Source organism: Microcaecilia unicolor, chromosome 8, assembly GCF_901765095.1.
Source record: "Microcaecilia unicolor chromosome 8, aMicUni1.1, whole genome shotgun sequence".
Lineage (NCBI taxonomy): Eukaryota > Metazoa > Chordata > Amphibia > Gymnophiona > Siphonopidae > Microcaecilia > Microcaecilia unicolor.
In genome coordinates, this window is record NC_044038.1 from 176942252 (window position 1) to 176963478 (window position 21227).

Here is a 21227-nt window from a genome sequence, read left to right on the forward strand (position 1 = left end):
CCTTCTCCATTCTCGCTTACGGCCTGGCTCTTGAGAGGCTCAGATTAAGGAAGAAAGGTTTTTCAGCCAGGGTAATTGATACCATGTTGCGTTCTCGTAAGAGGTCTACTTCTTTGGCTTATGTGCGGGTGTGGCGCATTTTTGAGAACTGGTGTCAAGAGCGGGATTATGTTCCTCTACGTGTTTCGATCGCGGAAGTTTTGGAGTTCCTGCAGGACGGTCTTGACAGGGGGCTCTCGCTCTCTTCCCTGAAAGTGCAGGTTTCAGCGTTGTCTTGTTTCCGTGGAAAGATTCAGGGGATTTCCTTGGCGGCTTCGCCGGACGTGGGGCGGTTCTTGAAAGCTGTCAAGTTGCTTCGTCCGCCTCGTCGGCCGACGGTTCCGCCTTGGGATTTGAATTTGGTCTTGGAGGCTCTGGTAGGCCCTCCGTTTGAACCGTTGGCTTCCATCTCGTGTAAAGATCTTACTTTAAAGACAGTGTTTCTGGTGGCCATTACTTCGGCGCGTAGAATTTTGGAGCTACAGGCTTTGTCTGGTAGAGAGCCTTTTCTCTCCTTGGCTAAGGAGAAAGTGACTTTGCGGACAGTTCCTTCGTTTGTTCCTAAGGTGGTATCCTCCTTTCATGTAAATCAGGTGATTTCGTTACCAGTGTTGGGGGATAGGTCTGGTGATCTCTCTCAACGTCGTTTGGCTAAGTTGGATGTTCGACGCATTTTGCGGCCGTATTTGAGCAGAACGCAGGACTTCCGAGCGTCGGATCGTTTGTTCATTTTGTTTGGAGGTCCCAGAAAGGGTGAAGCGGCTTCCAAGGCTACTCTGGCTAGATGGTTGAAGGAGACTATTGCCTTGGCGTATTTGTTGAAGCGTCGGGCAGTTCCCTCGGTACTAAAGGCACACTCTACTCGGGGGGTAGCCGCCTCTTGGGCGGAAAGTAGTTTTATTCCTCCGCAGGACATTTGTAAGGCGGCGGCGTGGTCGTCCATTCATTCTTTTGTAAAGCATTATAGAATTGATGTGCAGGCAAAAGAGGATGCTCGGTTTGGAGCGGCTGTGTTGTCTTCTGCTTTTCATGGGTCCCACCCTTAATGTGTCTACTGCTTTGGTACTTCCCAAGCGTCTTGACCGGTCTGGAGGGTTGCTGAGGAAGGTGAAATTAGGCCTTACCTGCTAATTTTCTTTCCTCTAGACCCTCCAGACCGGTCAAGAGCCCCCCTGTCTCTTATCAGAAGTATTTTTCAGCCGTGTCGATTATCAGAAGTATTTTGAGCCGTGTTCTGCTATGACTGTTCATTTTATATTCAGTATGGTCGGAGAACTTTCTTTGACTCTAATATTCTGCAGAGTGGGACGCCTGGGCGTTTCATCTGTTTAAGCACACTGTTGGTGTTTAACTATTAGTTTTCCAGGTACAGGGGTTCTATTAGTTTCAGAGTTACTGTTCCAGGGATTTGTTTCTCTGCTTTGCTAAGTGTATACTGGAGGTTTCTCCGAGGACAAGCAGGCTGCTTGTTCTCACTGATGGGTTGACGTCCTCGGCAGCCCCCTCCATCGGAAAGTTTACTAGCAAAGGCCTTTGCTAGTCCTCGCGCGCCCATTCGCACCGCGCATGCGCGGCCGTCTTCCCGCCCGAAACCGGCTCGAGCCGGCCAGTCTTCTTTCGTCCGCGCTCGGTACGGTCGTGTTACGCCGTTCGTGCCCCAGAGAGTCGACCTCGCGCGTCCTTTTCGACGTGTTTTTTTGCTGTTTTTTCCTTGAAAAAGTTCGGGAAGCGCTCCGGTAGTGTTCCGGAAGACCCTTTCGGGTTTTCTGCCCTTCCCGTATTTCTCAGTTTTTGCCCCGTAAGTTTTCTTTCGTTGTCGGGGTAGGCCTCTTTTGGCCTCGGTCGAGATTTTTCTCCCTCTAAATTTTGGTGCTTCAATTTTCGCCATTTCGGCTTTTGATTTCGCCGGCGTGATTTTTCCGCCCATGACATCGAAGCCTTCCAGCGGCTTCAAGAAGTGCACCCAGTGCGCCCGGGTAATCTCGCTCACTGATAGGCACTCTGCGTGTCTTCAGTGTCTAGGGGCCCAGCACCGCCCTCAGAACTGCAGTCTGTGTTCCCTGTTACAAAGGCGGACTCAGGTAGCGAGATTAGCCCAGTGGAACGTTTTGTTCTCGGGCTCTTCGTCGGCATCGGCACCGGAGGCATCGAGTGCATCGACGTCGTCAGCGTCCGGACCATCTTCCTTGGCTGCCGCTTCATCGACTGCATCGAGGCATCGAACCTCTGCATCGGCGCCGAGGCATCGGGCGACTGCATCGACGTCGGTGGTACCGAGACTTCGTCTGCTGATGTCGTCGGACGGAGGTGCATCGTCAGGAGTGCAGGTGAGGGCTGTCCATTCCCCTGCTGGTGGCGGTGAGCCTTCGGGTGGGTCTCCTCCTACCCTGAGGGCTCCTGCGGTACAGCCCCCCCGGGATCGACCCTCTTCGGTCTCGGCCCCGAGGAAGCGACGGATGGATTCTACGTCCTCCTCGTCGGTGCCGGGGAGCTCCGGTGACATGCTTCGGAAGAAGTCGAAGAAGCATCGACACCGGTCTCCTCCCCATGTCGGCACCGAGAGCTCTGGGTCGCCAAGGGATTCGGCACCCAGCAGGCATTGGCACCGAGAGGACCGCTCACCCTCTGTTCAGGAGGTGTCGATGCGCTCCACTCTGGACAGCCTGGAACAGCCTCCTCGCCCGGAACAGGTTCTGACGTCGACGCCTGCATCGACCTCTCAGCCTTTCTCTGCAGCCGCTCTAAACGAGAGCCTCCGGGCCGTTCTCCCAGAGATTCTGGGAGAGCTGTTGCGCCCTACCCCTCCGGTACCGGCGGTGCTTGCGCCTCCGGTACCGTCGAGCGTGGCGCCAGCTGGCCCATCGCCCGGGTTGAGGTCCCCGACGTCGGTACCGCGTGCGGTGCCGACAGCGGCCACCTCCCATGAAGGCTCCCCGACTACGTCGGCGGAGGGAGCTTCGCCGATGCGGGCGAGGGAGTCTACCTCTCGACGCCCCCACCGTGGACGGGGTTCCACCGAGTCGAGTAGGGCGAGGTTGCAGACGCAGGTTCGTGAACTTGTGTCTGACACCGAGGGTGAGGCCTCGTGGGAGGAAGAGGAGGACCCCAGATATTTCTCTGACGAGGAGTCTGAGGGTCTTCCTTCTGATCCCACTCCCTCTCCTGAGAGACAGCTTTCTCCTCCCGAGAGTCTGTCTTTTGCTTCCTTTGTCCGGGAGATGTCTACGGCCATCCCCTTCCCGGTGGTTGTGGAGGACGAGCCCAGGGCTGAAATGTTTGAGCTCCTGGACTATCCTTCTCCACCTAAGGAAGCGTCCACTGTTCCCTTGCACCATGTCCTAAAAAAGACATTGCTTGCGAACTGGACCAAGCCACTAAGTAATCCCCACATTCCCAAGAAGATTGAGTCCCAGTACCGGATCCATGGGGACCCAGAGCTGATGCGCACTCAGTTGCCTCATGACTCTGGAGTTGTGGATCTGGCCCTAAAGAAGGCTAAGAGTTCTAGGGAGCATGCTTCGGCGCCCCCGGGCAAAGATCCTAGAACCTTAGACTCCTTTGGGAGGAAGGCCTACCATTCTTCTATGCTCGTGGCCAAGATCCAGTCTTACCAGCTCTACACGAGCATACACATGCGGAACAATGTGCGACAGTTGGCGGGCTTGGTTGATGCTCTTCCCCCTGAGCAAGCCAAGCCTTTTCAGGAGGTGGTCAGGCAGCTGAAGGCGTGCAGAAAATTCCTGGCCAGAGGAGTTTATGACACTTTTGATGTTGCGTCCAGGGCCGCTGCTCAAGGTGTGGTGATGTGCAGGCTCTCATGGCTGCGTGCCGCCGACCTGGAGAATAGACTCCAGCAGCGGATTGCGGACTCGCCTTGCCGTGCGGACAACATTTTTGGAGAAAAAGTCGAGCAGGTGGTAGAGTCTCTCCACCAGCGGGACACCGCATTCGACAAGTTCTCCCGCCGGCAGCCTTCAGCCTCTACCTCTACAGGTAGACGATTTTTCGGGGGAAGGAAGACTGGTCCCTATGCTTCTGGTAAGCGTAGGTACAATCCTCCTTCCCGACAGCCTGCGGCCCAGGCTAAGCCCCAGCGCGCTCGCTCTCATCAGCAGCGTGCGCCTCAGCAAGGCCCCGCGGCTCCCCAGCAAAAGCAAGGGGCGAGCTTTTGACTGGCTCCAGCAGAGCATAGCCGACATCCAAGTGTCAGTGCCGGGCGACCTGCCGGTCGGGGGGAGGTTGAAAGCTTTTCACCAAAGGTGGCCTCTCATAACCTCCGATCAGTGGGTTCTCCAAATAGTCCGGCAGGGATACACCCTCAATTTGGCCTCAAAACCTCCAAATTGTCCACCGGGAGCTCAGTCTTACAGCTTCCAGCACAAGCAGGTACTTGCAGAGGAACTCTCCGCCCTTCTCAGCGCCAATGAGGTCGAGCCCGTGCCATCCGGGCAAGAAGGGCTGGGATTCTATTCCAGGTACTTCCTTGTGGAAAAGAAAACAGGGGGGATGCGTCCCATCCTAGACCTAAGGGCCCTGAACAAATATCTCGTAAAAGAAAAGTTCAGGATGCTTTCCCTGGGCACCCTTCTCCCCATGATTCAGCAAAACGATTGGCTATGCTCTCTGGACTTGAAGGATGCCTACACACACATCCCGATACTGCCAGCTCACAGACAGTATCTGCGATTTCAGTTGGGCACCCGCCACTTCCAGTACTGTGTGCTACCCTTTGGGCTCGCCTCTGCGCCCAGGGTGTTCACAAAGTGCCTAGCTGTGGTAGCAGCGGCACTTCGCAGGCTGGGGGTGCACGTGTTCCCATATCTCGACGATTGGCTGGTGAAGAACACGTCCGAGGCAGGAGCCCTGCAGTCCATGCAGATGACTATTCGCCTCCTGGAGCTACTGGGGTTTGTGATAAATTACCCAAAGTCCCATCTTCTCCCAGTGCAGAAACTCGAATTCATAGGAGCCCTGCTGGATTCTCGGACAGCTCGCGCCTATCTTCCAGAGACGAGAGCCAACAACTTGTTGTCCCTCGTCTCGCGGGTGCGTGCGTCCCAGCAGATCACAGCTCGGCAGATGTTGAGATTGCTGGGCCACATGGCCTCCACAGTTCATGTGACTCCCATGGCCCGCCTCCACATGAGATCTGCTCAATGGACCCTAGCCTCCCAGTGGTATCAGGCCGCTGGGGGTCTAGAGGACGTGATCCACTTGTCCACGAGTTTTCTCAAATCCCTGTATTGGTGGACGAATTGCTCCAATTTGACTCTGGGGACGTCCCTTCCAAATTCCTCAGCCACAAAAAGTGCTGACCACGGATGCGTCTCTCCTGGGATGGGGAGCTCATGTCGATGGGCTTCACACCCAAGGAAGTTGGTCCCTCCAAGAACGCGATCTACAGATCAATCTTCTGGAGTTGCGAGCGATCTGGAACGCTCTGAAGGCTTTCAGAGATCGGCTGTCCCACCAAATTATCCAAATTCAGACAGACAACCAGGTTGCCATGTACTATGTCAACAAGCAGGGGGGCACCGGATCTCGCCCCCTGTGTCAGGAAGCCATCAGCATGTGGCTCTGGGCCCGCCGTCTCGGCATGGTGCTCCAAGCCACATATCTGGCAGGCGTAAACAACGGTCTGGCCGACAGACTGAGCCGGATTATGCAACCTCACGAGTGGTCGCTCAACTCCAGAGTGGTGCGCCAGATCTTTCAAGCGTGGGGCACCCCCTTGGTGGATCTCTTCGCATCTCGAATGAACCACAAAGTCCCTCAGTTCTGTTCCAGGTTTCAGGCCCCCGGCAGACTAGCATCGGATGCCTTCCTCTTGGATTGGGGGGAGGGCCTGCTGTATGCTTATCCTCCCATCCCTCTGGTGGGGAGGACTTTGTTGAAACTCAAGCAAGACCGAGGCACCATGATTCTGATTGCTCCTTTTTGGCCGCGTCAGATCTGGTTCCCCCTTCTTCTGGAGTTATCCTCCGAAGAACCGTGGAGATTGGAGTGTTTTCCGACCCTCATCACACAGGACGAGGGGGCGCTTCTGCATCCCAACCTCCAGTCTCTGGCTCTCACGGCCTGGATGTTGAGGGCGTAGACTTTGCCTCTTTGGGTCTGTCAGAGGGTGTCTCCCGCATCTTGCTTGCTTCCAGGAAAGACTCCACTAAGAGAAGTTACTTCTTCCATTGGAGGAGGTTTGCCGTCTGGTGTGACAGCAAGGCCCTAGATCCTCGCTCTTGTCCTACACAGACCCTGCTTGAATACCTTCTGCACTTGTCTGAGTCTGGTCTCAAGACCAACTCTGTAAGGGTTCACCTTAGTGCAATCAGTGCATACCATTACCGTGTGGAAGGTAAGCCGATCTCGGGACAGCCTTTAGTTGTTCGCTTCATGAGAGGTTTGCTTTTGTCAAAGCCCCCTGTCAAGCCTCCTACAGTGTCATGGGATCTCAATGTCGTTCTCACCCAGCTGATGAAACCTCCTTTTGAGCCACTGAATTCCTGCCATCTGAAGTACTTGACCTGGAAGGTCATTTTCTTGGTGGCAGTTACTTCAGCTCGTAGAGTCAGTGAGCTTCAGGCCCTGGTAGCCCAGGCCCCGTACACCAAATTTCATCATAACAGAGTAGTCCTCCGCACTCACCCTAAGTTCCTGCCGAAGGTTGTGTCGGAGTTCCATCTGAACCAGTCAATTGTCTTGCCAACATTTTTTCCCCGTCCTCATTCCTGCCCTGCTGAACGTCAGCTGCACACATTGGACTGCAAGAGAGCATTGGCCTTCTACCTTGAGCGGACACAGCCCAACAGACAGTCCGCCCAATTGTTTGTTTCTTTTGACCCCAATAGGAGGGGAGTGGCTGTAGGGAAACGCACCATATCCAATTGGCTAGCAGATTGCATTTCCTTCACTTACGCCCAGGCGGGGCTGGCTCTTGAGGGTCATGTCACGGCTCATAATGTTAGAGCCATGGCTGCGTCGGTAGCCCACTTGAAGTCAGCCTCCATTGAAGAAATTTGCAAAGCTGCGACGTGGTCATCTGTCCACACATTCACATCTCATTACTGCCTGCAGCAGGATACCCGACGCGACAGTCGGTTCGGGCAGTCAGTTCTTCAGAACCTGTTTGGGCTTTAGGATCCAACTCCACCCCCCGAGGGCCCTGTTTGTTCTGTTCCAGGCTGCACTCTCAGTTAGTTGGTAAATTTTTTAGGTCAATCTCAGTTATGTCCTCGCCGTTGCGAGGCCCAATTGACCATGGTTGTTGTTTTGAGTGAGCCTGGGGGCTAGGGATACCCCATCAGTGAGAACAAGCAGCCTGCTTGTCCTCGGAGAAAGCGAATGCTACATACCTGTAGAAGGTATTCTCCGAGGACAGCAGGCTGATTGTTCTCACAAACCCGCCCGCCTCCCCTTTGGAGTTGAGTCTTCCCTTGAAGTGTATTGTCTTGCTACATACTGGACTGGCCGGCTCGAGCCGGTTTCGGGCGGGAAGACGGCCGCGCATGCGCGCGCGAGGACTAGCAAAGGCCTTTGCTAGTAAACTTTCCGATGGAGGGGGCTGCCGAGGACGTCAACCCATCAGTGAGAACAATCAGCCTGCTGTCCTCTGAGAATACCTTCTACAGGTATGTAGCATTCGCTAGAGGGCTAGCACAGGTTATATGTACTCAGTTTGAAGTTAGTGTTCTCAGTCTCCCTCTGCTGGTAGGCATGCATAACCCAAGCATCTTGACCGGTCTGGAGGGTCTAGAGGAAAGAAAATTAGCAGGTAAGGCCTAATTTCACCGTGTACCTGAATGTAACTCACCTTGAGCTACTACTGAAAAAGGTGTGAGCAAAATATAAATAAACATTCGCTTGTAAATCTTCTATTTACAGTGCTTTATTGAAAGTGAAATGAACTACAATAAGAAACAGTCAAGTACTACTACTACTATTTAACATTTCTAGAGCGCTACAAAGTGTACGCAGCGCTGTACAAACACAGAAGAAAGACAGTCCCTGCTCAAAGAGCTTACAATCTAATAGACAAAAAGTAAAGCATTTAAATTTAAAATATTTAAGCAGTCAAGCACAAGAGAACAGTCACAGAAGGACTGAAGATGTTGAAGGGTGGTCAGTGTGGTTAGGTGTAACTCTGGTTGGAGTATTGGGAGAAGGTGATAGAAGAATAGAAATGGGTGAGGTAAAGTAATGAGTGGGTTGATAGGGAGGTTATATAAGACATGTCACTCTAGGGGTGGGTGGGTAGAGGGGTAGGGTGGGCGGGATTAAGTCTAAAGCAGGAGAAGGTATTCTCTGCAGCCTGTCTGTGAGATGGAAAATGCTCTCTGAAGCTGCTGCTATAAGTTGTTAGTTTTCTCTCCCTGAAAGAGATCCAAGCCACACCCACGAAGTTCAAACTGTCAGTGTAACAGTCAAGTAGCTATATAAAGCTGCAGTTGATTAACTTCCTTATTTTATATGGTCACCCTTATTTTATATGGTCACCCTAACTTCCCTTGTGGATTGATCCAACCTTTGCCAAACTGTGCAGATCCTTTGTTAGCATACTCAGTCACAATTAATACACCTTTGTCAACATTTTTAAAAATGTCAATCCTTTTATTAGTTCTGCCCAGGGGCGTATCTGCGTGGGGCCACAGGGGCCTGGGCCCCCGCAGATTTCGCCCTGGCCCCCCTCCCCGCCGTCAACCCTCCCCCGCTGCGTACTTTTGCTGGCGCCGAGGTCCGACCCGCAATCTCCGTTTTTCGTCTTCCTCCGTGGCCATGCTTCCAGGAAGTAACGCTGCAGTGCTGATTCGTTGAATTCAGTTCGGCGTCTGACGTCAGACGTCGAACTGGATTCAACGAATCAGCACTGCAGCGTTACTTCCTGGAAGCATGGCCACGGAGGAAGACGAAAAACGGAGATTGCGGGTCGGACCTCGGCGCCAGCAAAAGTAAGCAGCGGGGGAGGGTTGACGGCGGGGAGGGGGTGGAGAGAGGCGGCGGCGGGGGGGGGGGGGAGGGAGGCAAAAATGTGCCCCCCCTCTCTGGCTGTGGCCCCCCCTACCGCCGGATTCCAGATACGCCCCTGGTTCTGCCTCTCTAGGAGTAGCCTAGTGGTTAGTGCAGCGGACTTTGATCTTGGAGAACTGGGTTCGATTCCCAGCTACTTGTGACTCTGGACAAGTCACTTAACCCTCCATTGCCTCAGGTACAAATAAGTACCTGTATATACTATGTAAACTGCTTTGAAGGTAGTTGCAAAAACCACAGAAAGGTGGTATATAAAGTTTCATTCCCTTTCCCCCCTTTCCCTTTTCTCAAAGCACCAGTGTTTTGTCTTCATTGGGGTTGACAGTAGTATGTGAGGTGACTTACAGCTACTACAGAATAACCTAAAATACAGATCAAAAACTGCAGAAATTAGTGCTCTGGTAAATGAGAAAGGTAGGGGAAGTAAAGATGGATTTCCTTAGTAATATTGTAGAAAGTTAATAATACATTATATAGCAAATAGTGCTGAAAAGAGAACAGTTTGTTATGGTTTCTGGTGCTTCCCTTTCTATGCTAGTCAAAATAATCACCCTATTACCAATAGGTTTGTATTACTCTGTTCATAGACATATACCGAGGGTCACTTTAACTGACAGCCCATACATAATCTGTCACAGGAACTATAAATTGAGGAAAAGTGAATTGGTTTACCTCCATTGATTTGTTTACAGTAATATTAAAAAGCAGGTGTTCTCAACCAAGTCCTTGGAACAAACCTAGCCAGTCAGATTTTCAGGGTATCCACAGTGAATATGCATGAGATAAATTCCCATGTACTGCCTCCATTGTGTGCAAATCTATGCCGTGCACTTTCATTGTGAGTGCCCTGAAAACCTTAGTGGCTAGGTGAGTCCTGAGTACTAGTTTGAAAACCACTGTTATAAAGGAATTGTTTTCTATCCACAAATTAAAACAACATTTCTAAAATGTGATTGAGAAACAGCCTTTTGCTTGTTGCTTGTGTTGGTTGATGTATGATGTAATATTTTGATTTTCTTAATGCCCAGGTGATGGCAGTGAAAGGCCTTTAAACATTAGTAGAGAAGTAAAAGTGTATATGCCTAGTTTTCTTATGTTGTTCACATTGTTGGTTTTTAAGCACTTAACTGACTGATGCTGGAATGTTTTTACTTTTCATGAATAGAAAGTAAGGGTCTGATCAATAGATATTTTTTAAGAATAGGTATATAATGGAAGATGATCCCTGTTAATTCAGTCCCTGAGGATATTAGGTTGCTGGTCATAAGAACATAAGAATAGCCATACTGGGTCAGACCAATAGTCCATCTAACCTAGTATCCTGTTTCCAGTAGTGGCCAAGTCAGGTCACAATACTTGGCAGAAACCCAAATAGTAGCAACATTCCGCGCAAGCAGTGGCTTCCCAATGTCATCTCAATAGCAAACTATGGACTTTTTCTTCAGGATCTTGTCCAAACCTTTTTTTAAACCCAGATACGCTAACCGCTGGTCGTAGTGCTGGGCTGTTCTCTTATTCTCCTGGTCTTAATAATAGTCTGTGAATTTGATATGGTGTTATCAAAGGCTATGAGACCTGGTTTCTGACTCCAGCAAACTTGCAGGAGGATTCCAAACCACATGGCAGTTGGTCTTCAGTGTAGTCTAAGATAGTGGTGTACTTTGATGGACAAAATCAGGCCTGGTTTCTTGAATAAGGAAAATATGCATGTTAATCTTATTCTCAGACCAAGTCTATGCAAATTAGATATCCAGAAAAGCAGACCAGTCTGTGTCTCTTGGAACACTAAGTAAATGCCCCATCCCATCTTTGAATGGAATTGGGAGAAGTTTAGGGTCATGAGTTTTAACTCCCCTCTACCACAGACTTGAATTTGGGTAGGTCTTGTCTCATTTATGCCTGTTTTAATCAAGTTGTAATTTTCTTATCCTGTTAAAAATCAGTCCAGACTGACAGGTTATGCCACCTGATCAGCAGATGAAAGCAGAGAACTTGAGCTTTCCAGTGATGACATCAGTATAAGGAGTGATACCGCAGTGAGATCTTAATCTGGTCCTAAATATGTCGGAAGAGTTTCCCTTTGAGCTGTTGTGGCATACAACAGTAAAGGACCTGGCTTTGAAGACCACTCTCTTGGTGGTTATATCTTCAACCAGGCAAATCTGAGAGTTGCAAGGCATCTCTTGCAGGGACCCATGCTTATGCTCTGCAGCAGACTCCATATCTCTGCACACTCTTTCTTCCTTCATGCCTAAGGTGGTTTCTCCCACCTCAACCAATCCATCTCCCTGCTGTCTTTTTTCCAAGGGGAAAATGGATGAAGCAGCAAAGATTCTTCACAAATTTGACATCTGCAGGGTGCTTATTCACTACCTAGAAACCATGATTTCCTCCCGCAAGTCCAACTATTTGTGATGTTCAGCAGTCTGCCCCATCCTTGGTGTAGTGGATTGAGGGAGCAATTGTCTGCATACCTTCTGAATTGGAAGATAGTGTCAAAGGCCTTCAAGCACATTCTATGAGGTCTCAGGCGATCTCTTGGGTGAAGATCCAAGCTGTGGGCCTGGAAGATATTTGTAGAGTAACAACTTATTCCTTGTTGTACTCATTTGTCAATCACTACAGATTTGAAGATGGTGCCTTGACAGGGTGGTTATGGAGAAAGCCTTGTCTTTCTCTTACCCTGAGGAGTGAAGTTTTGTTTCTGGTCTAGCAGAATAATAAGAAAGATGAAAAACTACTAATTTCCTTTTCTTGATTCCTGCTAGACCAATCTAGGTCCACCCAGGAAGACGTCGGCTATTGTAGTTTGTTGTCTGTGGCTATTACACTTGTTTATCAACTTTGGCATTAGCATACTGGCAAGTTCCAGAACGATGCACCACTCCTTATATTGGTGATGTCACCAGAATGCGCAGGTCCTCTGCTTCCTTCTGCTGGTAGGGTAGCATAATTCCTCAGTTCGGACTGGTAGAGCAGGAATCAAGGAAAGGAAATTAGCAAACAATAGATTTCATTATTCCTTTTTTACTTCTCCTTTTGAAAACTTATATGAAGCCTATATGTCAGAAAGGCCTTCCACCTATGAGGTGGCTGCATTCATGTTTCTGAAGTACTCTAAACTATAACGTTATTTAAGCCTGTTAACTTGAAATGTTTAACTTAATCCAAATTACTAATTAGTTCTATCAGCCGAAGCATCAATGAACAGATGTCTAAAGATAAAACATGGCTTTAATACAATGGGACTTTCCTTGTCATCAAGCAGATGAATCCATTACAAGTGGGTTGTGTCCATTAACCAGCAGAGGGAGATAGAGAGCACTGAAAAACCATAGTGCCACATGGCCAGCTAGCTCCATATGCCTCTTCAGTATTCTCTATCTCCCCAGCAGGGTGGTTGCAGCTCGTTCAAGCTCCTTCAGAAAATCTGCCTGGGGTGGCTCCTGTGCTTTTGCCAGTTGTAGCAGGGGTGTTGTGGCTGATGGTGCCCACTTTAAAGGCAAATAGGTTAGCCCTTTCCCTGCCTTACCCGGCCCCCGATGTGGAAATAGACAAATAGGCAAGCCCTGTCCCTGTCTTTGCCCACGCTGTGGATGCAGGCACATAGGTTCGCCCTTTCCCTGCCTTTCCCACGCTACTGATCCTCCGGAGTTGGAAATTTGCCTCTTTCGCTGTTGCCTCAAACTTTCCTCATAGCGTTAAAAAAAAAAAAAGTTGCGTCGCGCTTTGGCGCTGCGATCCCAGAAAAGAGGTTTTCTTCTGATTGTGCAGCGTGACCGGAGCTCGGAGACTCGGTCTGGTGAGGTAAGAGCATTTTGTAGCTTCTTCGCGGAGGGCCCACGTTTGGGACGATTTTGGCACGGATCCGCCATTTTGAATTACCGCCGCTTTCGGCGATGGCTGCTGAGAAAGTTAAGCGCTGTTCCGTTTGTGGCAAGCGCAAATCTGCAGCGGGGCTCTGTAAGGCGTGCTTTTCAGACAGTAGAGCCGGCCCGAACATGGCGAGCGATGTTCCTTTCCGTTCCGTGGAGCTGGCAGCGGGCACCATTTTGGAACAGCATGGTGCGACCCCTGCTGAGGCGGAGGGGTTTGATCCTGGAGGGGCGCCTCGTGTGGAGGCTGATAAAAGAGCTGTTTCCCCCGGACTGGAACCGGGAGGCCAGGGTGAGCCATTTTCCCCTGAATTTGTTTTATTGCTGCAAAATGCATACCTGTTAAAAAGAGCTCTTCCGCAGGGGTGCCTTGCGGCCCTGCTTTCTGTACCCCCTCCAGTGGAGTCTGGCCTTGGATTACCGTCAGGTGCGTTTTCCCCTGACAGATGGCCGCAAGACAAGCGCAGAAGGGTGGATTCCCCTTCAGAGAGTGGCGCACCCCCTTCCCCCCGTGGTCAGGATGTGAGGACTCCGAGGGGTCTGGCAGGCCTTCGTGGTCTGGAGAGCCAGAAGAAGGTGCAGGATTGCCACCGGATCCAGGTGATCCTTCCGCAGTGAATATTTTCCACCGCGATGAGCTGCCAGTGCTTATTACAGATGCCTTGCAGGTCCTCTCTATAGAAGACCCTGGGAGTACTGAGACCTCCTCCGGTAATCCGAGGATAGCAAGTACTAAGAAGCCTGCTCGAGCCTTTCCTTTGCATGAGTCCATCCAAGAGCTTATCACGGCTCAATGGGCTGACCCCGAGGGGCCTTCGAAAGATGCCAAGGCTATGGGGCAATTATACCCTCTAAGTGAGGAGCATTTGGCTCGCCTAGCAGTGCCTAAAGTGGATACCCTGGTCACGGGTGTGACAAAGAAAACTACCCTCCCAGTGGAAGGAGGAGTTGCCCTGAAGGACATGCAGGACCGTCGCCTGGAGGCAGCTATGAAACGGTCCTTTGAAATTTCAGGCCTATCCTTACGGGCGTCTGCATGCAGCTGCTACGCTGCCTGAGCCTGCCTCGCTTGGTTACAACAGGCAGTGGAACAGCCCGGAGATGGAGTGGAGCCCCTTTTGGAGGTGGCACCACGGATGGAGTCAGCCTTGTCATTTTTGGCTGACGCCCTTTATGATCTGGTCAGAGCTTCGGCTAAACAGATGGCTGTAGCGGTGGCGGCTCGCCGTCTTCTGTGGCTAAGGGATTGGGCAGCTGACATGGCCTCTAAGCAAAGGTTGGTGAAGTTGCCCTTTCAAGGCCTTCTCCTGTTTGGTGAGGAGTTGGAGAAAATTGTGAAAGGCCTGGGGGGTGCCAAACCCGAGGATAGGCCGTGGCTTTCTTCCAAGGGTCAGGCGGTTGCGTCCTCTTACAGACCTCGCTTCCGTGAAGCTAGAAGGTACCGCCTGGGGCATTCTGCTGGGATTTTTTTTTTTTTTTTACATTTGTACCCCGCGCTTTCCCACTCATGGCAGGCTCACTTCACGTGCCTGTTTTCAGCAGAGGAGCTCCTTTCGCTCGGACAAACGTTCCGCAGCAGCAAGCTCAAGACCTGGAGTTCAAGGGCGACCCTCTATATGATGGTGCGCCGGCCCCCTCCTCGATTCCTGTGATAGGAGGACGACTTTCCCTCTTTCTCGAGGAGTGGACCAAGATTTCCTCAGATCAGTGGGTCTTGGACCTGATCAGAGAAGGCTACAGAATAGAATTCAATGCCCCAATAAGAGACGTGTTTGTGGAGTCCCGATGCGGTTCTGCCGCCAAACGGGCGGCGGTAGAGGAGACCTTGCAAGGCTTGATTCATATAGGGGCGGTTTCCCCCGTGCCTCCCGCCGAATGCGGCTCTGGCCGTTACTCCATTTACTTCGTGGTGCCGCGAAAAGGAGGGTCTTTTCGGCCTATCCTAGACTTAAAAGAAATCAACAAGTTTCTGAATGTGCGGCATTTTCACATGGAAACCCTGCGCTCCGTCATAGCGGCGGTACAGCCAGGAGAGTTTCTCATGTCTCTGGACCTGAAAGAAGCTTACTTGCACATGCCAATTTGGCCCCCGCACCAGAGGTTTCTGCGTTTTGCGGTGATGGGAAAACATTTCCCGTTTTGGGCCTTGCCTTTTGGCCTCGCCACAGCTCCCTGAACCTTTTCCAAGGTAATGGTGGTAGTAGCTGCTTTTCTCAGGCGAGAGGGTATCTGGGTTCACCCGTACCTAGACGACTGGCTCATCAGAGCAGACTCTGTAGAAGAGAGTCATCAGGTTACAGCCAGAGTGGTCTCAGTACTGCAATCTCTGGGCTGGGTCGTCAATATAGCCAAAAGTCACCTGACCCCCTCTCAATCTCTAGAATATTTGGGGGTCCGGTTCGACACAGCCTCGGGGATGGTCTTCCTACCCGAGCAAAGGCGCAAGCTACAGAACCAGGTCCGTCTGCTCCTGAGGATGCCTCACCCGCGAGCTTGGGACATAGTCCAGCTGTTGGGGTCGATGACGGCCACTTTGGAAGTGGTACCTTGGGCGAGAGCGCACTTGAGACTTCTGCAGTGTTCCCTGCTTCAACGGTGGTCTCCAATATCTCAGGATTATCAATGCAGACTCACATGGCTCCCTGCGGCCCGGCTCAGTATGGAGTGGTGGCTCTCAGACAGCATGCTGCGGCAAGGAATGCCGCTAGCGCTCCCCGATTGGTGCCTGGTGGTAACAGATGCCAGCCTGAAGGGCTGTGGTACACATTGCCAGGGAAGGCATGCCCAGGGTCTTTGGACACCCGAGGAGTCGGAGTGCTCCATCAATCGCTTGGTGTTTAAAGCGATTTTCCAGGCGCTTCTGGCCTTTCAATTGACCCTGGAAGGATTGGCTGTCAGAGTTCTGTCGGACAACACGACAGCAGTGGCCTACATAAATCGCCAAGGAGGCACTCAGTGCATAGCACTAGCAGCGCAGGCCGCGCAGATTTGCCACTGGGCCAAGCTTCATCTGCAGTTTCTGTCAGCAGCTCATATTGCAGGTCAGAGCAACCTGCAAGCGGATTATCTGAGCAGGAATTAGATCGACCCAGTGGAGTGGGAACTTGCAGACGAAGTATTCCTGCAGATATGTGCCAAATGGGGAAAGCCCGTAATGGATCTTATGGCGTCAAGCACAAATGCCAAAGTCCGGTGCTTCTACAGCAGACGGAGAGATCCTTGCTCGGCAGGGTTGGATGCCTTGGCTCAACCCTGGCCTCAGGGCCCTCCTGTATGTGTTCCCTCCGTGGCCCTTGATAGGGCGAGTACTCCTGTGGATTCGGCTCCACCAAGGAGAGGTGGTTCTCATTGTTCCGGATTGGCCCAGGAGGCCGTGATATGCGGACCTCCGGCGGATGCTGGTAGAGGATCCCCTGCCGTTGCCTCTGGTACTGAACCTGTTGTTACAGGGCCCGGTGACCATGGAGGACGCCTGCTGCTTTGGTCTTACGGCATGGCTATTGAGAGGGCGCAATTGAGAGACAAGGGATATTCTAGTAAAGTCATTTCCACTCTCCTACAGGCCCGCAAGCGTTCCACTTCCATGGCTTATGCCAGGATTTGGCGCCAATTTGAGGCTTGGTGTGCTTCTAAAGCGATTACACCCATGCGGGCTTCTGTCTCGCCCATACTTGACTTTTTGCAGGATGGTTTACAAAAAGGCTTGGCCTATAATTCCCTGCGTGTTCAAGTGGCAGCCTTAGCATGTTTTTGAGGGAAGGTCGCTGGCCTCTCTGGCTGCATGCCCGGATGTGACACGGTTTCTTAGAGGGGTGCTTCGGCTCCGTCCTCCCGTGCGGGCGCCGTGTCCGGCCTGGAACCTGGGGTTAGTTTTAAAGGCCCTTCAGTGTTCGCCCTTCGAGCCGCTTAGGCGAGCTTCGAAGAAGGATGTGACCTTAAAGACTGTCTTTTTGGTGGCCGTGACTTCGGCGAGGCAGGAATCTGAGTTCCAGGCGCTGTCCTGTCGAGACCCATTTCTGCAATTCTCAGAGTTCAGAGTAATGGTACGTACGGTGCCATCCTTCATGCCTAAGGTGGTTTCAGCGATTCACCTAAACCAGCCTACTTTCTTGCCCTCCTTTTCTAACGATGAGTTTCCAGAAGTCTATGGGCAGTTGCACCTTCTGGTTGTGCGAAGGGCTCTGTTGCAATATCTGTGCATGTCAAATGCCTTCAGGACCTCTGACCATCTTTTTGTTTATTTGTCAGGTCCGCGCAGAGGGTCTCCAGCGTCTATGGCCACTATAGCCCATTGGCTCAAAGAAGCTATCTTTTCAGCATATCTGCTATCTGGCCGGCCTCCGCCTGAAGCCTTTAAGGCACATTCCACTAGAGCGATTTCCTCTTCTTAGGCTGAAACAGGAGCACTCTCTCTTCAAGAGATATGTAGTGCAGCTACTTGGGCTTCTATGCTCTCATTTGCCCAACATTACAGGCTGGATGTGGCTGCCAGGAGAGACGCACATTTTGAAGCACAAGTGCTGGTGCGTGGTGTGGCTTGTTCCCACCCTATCTAGGGATTGCTTTGATACATCCCACTCGTAATGGATTCATCTGCTTGATGACAAGGAAGGGAAAATTAGGTTCTTACCTTGGTAATTTTCTTTTCTTTAGTCATAGCAGATGAATCCATGAGCCCTCCCTCAGTGGTTCATTATGTGATTTATGATACTTTTATGTTCAGTTTTTCCTGTAGATATGTTCCCTCATTGGGAGAAGTTGGAAAACAGTCTTCAGGATTTCTGTTCAGTTACAGAAGGATGAATTCATTCCCTCCAGGAGGATGAGTTCATTCCCTCCTTTGAATTATAGCTCCAGTTTTGGGGCGTTCATCTGCTGTGAGGAAAGTTCATGCTATTGTGCTTTGCGGTGTAACTCTGCTTTGGAAGCGTCAAATACTGAAGAGGTAGATGGAGCTAGCTGGCCATGAGGTACTATGGTTTTTCAGTGCTCTTTATTTCCCCCTGCTGGTTGATGGACACAACCCACTCGTAATGGATTCATCTGCTGTGACTAAAGGAAAGAAAATTACCAAGGTAAGAACCTAATTTTTCCTTAATTTATTTCCAGTTTTTATCCTGTATTGCTGAAGGATATTACATAGATAATCTTCACATCAGATGGCCTACTGTTCTCAACAGGAAGGAAATTTAATAAGCATTTTAATCTTTTAAGCAGTATCAAAATTGATGTAAACCTAGTCTAAAATTAATAACTGTATTTCAGAAGGTAGCCTTCAGATGGTTATTGTATAACTCTTTTATATGTTTTAGGTGTGTGGTGTGGACTGGAGATGAAAGAGTATTCTTTTATAATCCTACCACTCGGCTTTCAATGTGGGACAGGCCCAGTGACCTGGTTGGAAGAGCCGATGTTGATAAATTATTCAGGAACCCCCCTCACAAAAAAGGAATGGAAGAAGGGAAGAAACTGAGTGAGTATTTTATATCCAATGCCTTATAAATGTATCATACTTAAAAATCAACAGTGCATTTTAAATTCAAACCATTCAGAGAAAAGCTAGATTAGTATTGCATAGAGCATTAGTTGGATTTGATTTAATGCAGAAATAGCTTGGAATATTGATTTACCAGAATAAAATCACAGCAGCCCAAATGAAATAGAAGGCTATTGAAAGAGAATAATTATATACAGAAGGCCCTAAGAAGTCATACACGGAAAAACTGATGCACTCAAAAAAAAAAAAAAAAGTCAGGAAGTATGATAGATTATGAGGGAGCAAGAGACATGACATGGGAATGAGAAATAATGTGGTTTACCTGAAGCACATTAAGCATAATTTGTTTTCTACTTTTGACGTAATCTAATTATAAGGGGAAAGCAGTGAAGTAAACCTTTGTGCTAAAATGGAGGTAAAGCATAAAAAACTAGCACTGAAGTCGGAAGTAATGGGTTTACTTTTGTTTTAGCTTTGAAGTAATCTTTAATTTAACCTTAGCGTCGACCTCAACTTTACTTCCATTTTAACTACAGGCTCTCTGATCCAGGGACTCGCTGGCCTGAGCACCCCAAGCCAGAGAGCCCACAACCAGAGAGCCCGCAAACCTGGTCCCCCACTCCGTCCCAATGGACCAGTAGTACTCCAAGGTTCTCCTGTTCTCAATGGCGCCGTTTTCCAAGATGGCAGTGGTATGGAGGGTGTCACAAGCCTCCCTGGGACCAGGTCAGTGGTAATGGTCCATGGGTCCCCGATTTAGGGGTCTAGTGCTGAGTGATTAACTCCCATTGACTTCCCTTCCCATTGGTTTAGTGCAGTTTGTGTGTGTGTGCTATGATACTTGGTACACTTGATAAACAAGGAGGGAGCCCTATGGGGAAAGTACTATCTAAAGAAGTAGAGAAGGGATGTGGGTCAACCAAACACACGTGGTACTCCAGAGGTAGAGTAGATAAATGTCTTTATTTGTCAAAGCACAGATACACTGGACTCGACATGGTCTTGTGTTTTGACAGCAATATGCCTGCTTCAGCAGTCTAGGTATCTGTATAGTTGTCACAACATCTTTCCACAGAAATATGTAATAAAAGAAAAACAACAGATAACACCAGTTGATTCAAATTACCGCATAAAATAGTAAGCTATTGTGATTTGAATCAGCTGGGTGTATCTGTTTTATTTCTTTAATTGTTTATTTCTGTGGAAAGACATTGCGACAACTGTACAGATACCTAGACAAATAAAGACATTTTTTTGCTCTGCCTCTGAAGTTCCACGTGTGTTTGGTTGACCTATGTCCATTCCCTACTTCCATTATGCTTAGTACATCAGAAATAAATGTAGCATACACATGATCAGGATTAAGCAAAGGAAAAGCATTTTGCTGTGTTCATTGCAGTTTATTACATCAATGAGGGAGAAAACCTTTTAATGCATACCAGGTCCAGAATTTCAGATGAAGTGATTTTCAAGTTATTTTAGATCTCCTTCACATATGAGGACCATTTCAACCTCTCTGACTTTCATGACTCAGCATAATAGAAATGATCAGTTCTTGCGTCAAGGCCCAGTGTTTCTCACCCCTGTCCTTAGGGCACACCCAGCCAGTCAAGTTTTCAGCATGTCCAACCTGAATATGCAAGAGATAGATTTGCATACCAAGGAGGAAGTGAATGCATACCCAACTCTTGCATATTCATGGTAGATATCCTGACTGGCTGGGAGTGCCCCAAGGACAGGGTTGAGAAGCACTGCTCTAATCAATAGGAGTTAGTGCTGGTTCCTCCAGTTACGTTTTTCCACAAGACGGTTGCTCATTCTTGTGTTTTGTTTTTTATTGTTTGTTTTTTGTGTGTGTGTGTTGGTCCCCAGTTATGAATGGTTTATTTGCAGATTAGGATTTTTATATGAGTGTTTTATTGTACTCTGCCTAGATGTTGAAAGATAAACAGATTATAAATATATTAAATGAATAAAATTCACTCCTTCCCTGAACATCAGTCCACATAAAATAATAATAATTAAGAATCAGCAGTGCATGTCTAGAAGAGGTAAATTTCTTCCATATGTGTTATATTTATGTGTATACTACGCCATACTTTTTATTGTTTGTTACATTTATATCCACCAAAGTAACAAAAATCAATGGGAAAAAAGAGCTCCGCTCGATTTGATAATATTCCAGCAAAGAATAGCGGATCAAATCATACTATTGCAAGAAAATGAATTGATCATAAATGAAGGAGAGGACCTCAGACTGGTGACAACTTAATCTTGATCTTAATTAATAAGATTACATATATTGTCACCGTGTTTTAATCATAGGTCCCTGTCAGCCTCCTTCCTCGGTGTTCGCACAACTATAAATGCATAAATATAATATAATACAAAAAAACAGCCACAATATAGAGCAAGGCTACTTAGCTTGTTGCAGCTTAAACTGAGGGCCTCCCCAACGGTCCCGTTTCGCCGGGTCAAGCTTCATCAGGGGAAGGACGCCCAACTGCAAGCCGCTGCTCGATTAAATGGCCCAATCCCAGTGTGTCAACAGTTAAGCAAAACATAAATGACCTCTCCTTCATTTATGATCAATTCATTTTCTTGCAATAGTATGATTTGATCCGCTATTCTTTGTTACATTTATATCCCACATTTTCCCACCTATTTGTAGGCTCAATGTGGCTTACATAGTACCGGAGAGGCGTTACAGACTCAGGTGTAAACAAATACAAAGTGATGTGGTAAGATAAAGTTCATGTGGCACAGCCACACTAGGGAATCGTACAACGGAAGAG

General features: G+C 49.2%; 1 protein-coding gene across 1 annotated transcript in view; it reads left to right on the forward strand.

The window, feature by feature from the left end:
• TCERG1 (transcription elongation regulator 1) overlaps positions 1-21227 on the forward strand; it is a 161292-nt gene that overhangs the window by 110321 nt on the left and 29744 nt on the right. The window contains 1 exon segment of the mRNA XM_030212887.1: positions 18248-18408. Within this exon segment, the coding sequence (XP_030068747.1) occupies positions 18248-18408 (161 nt within the window).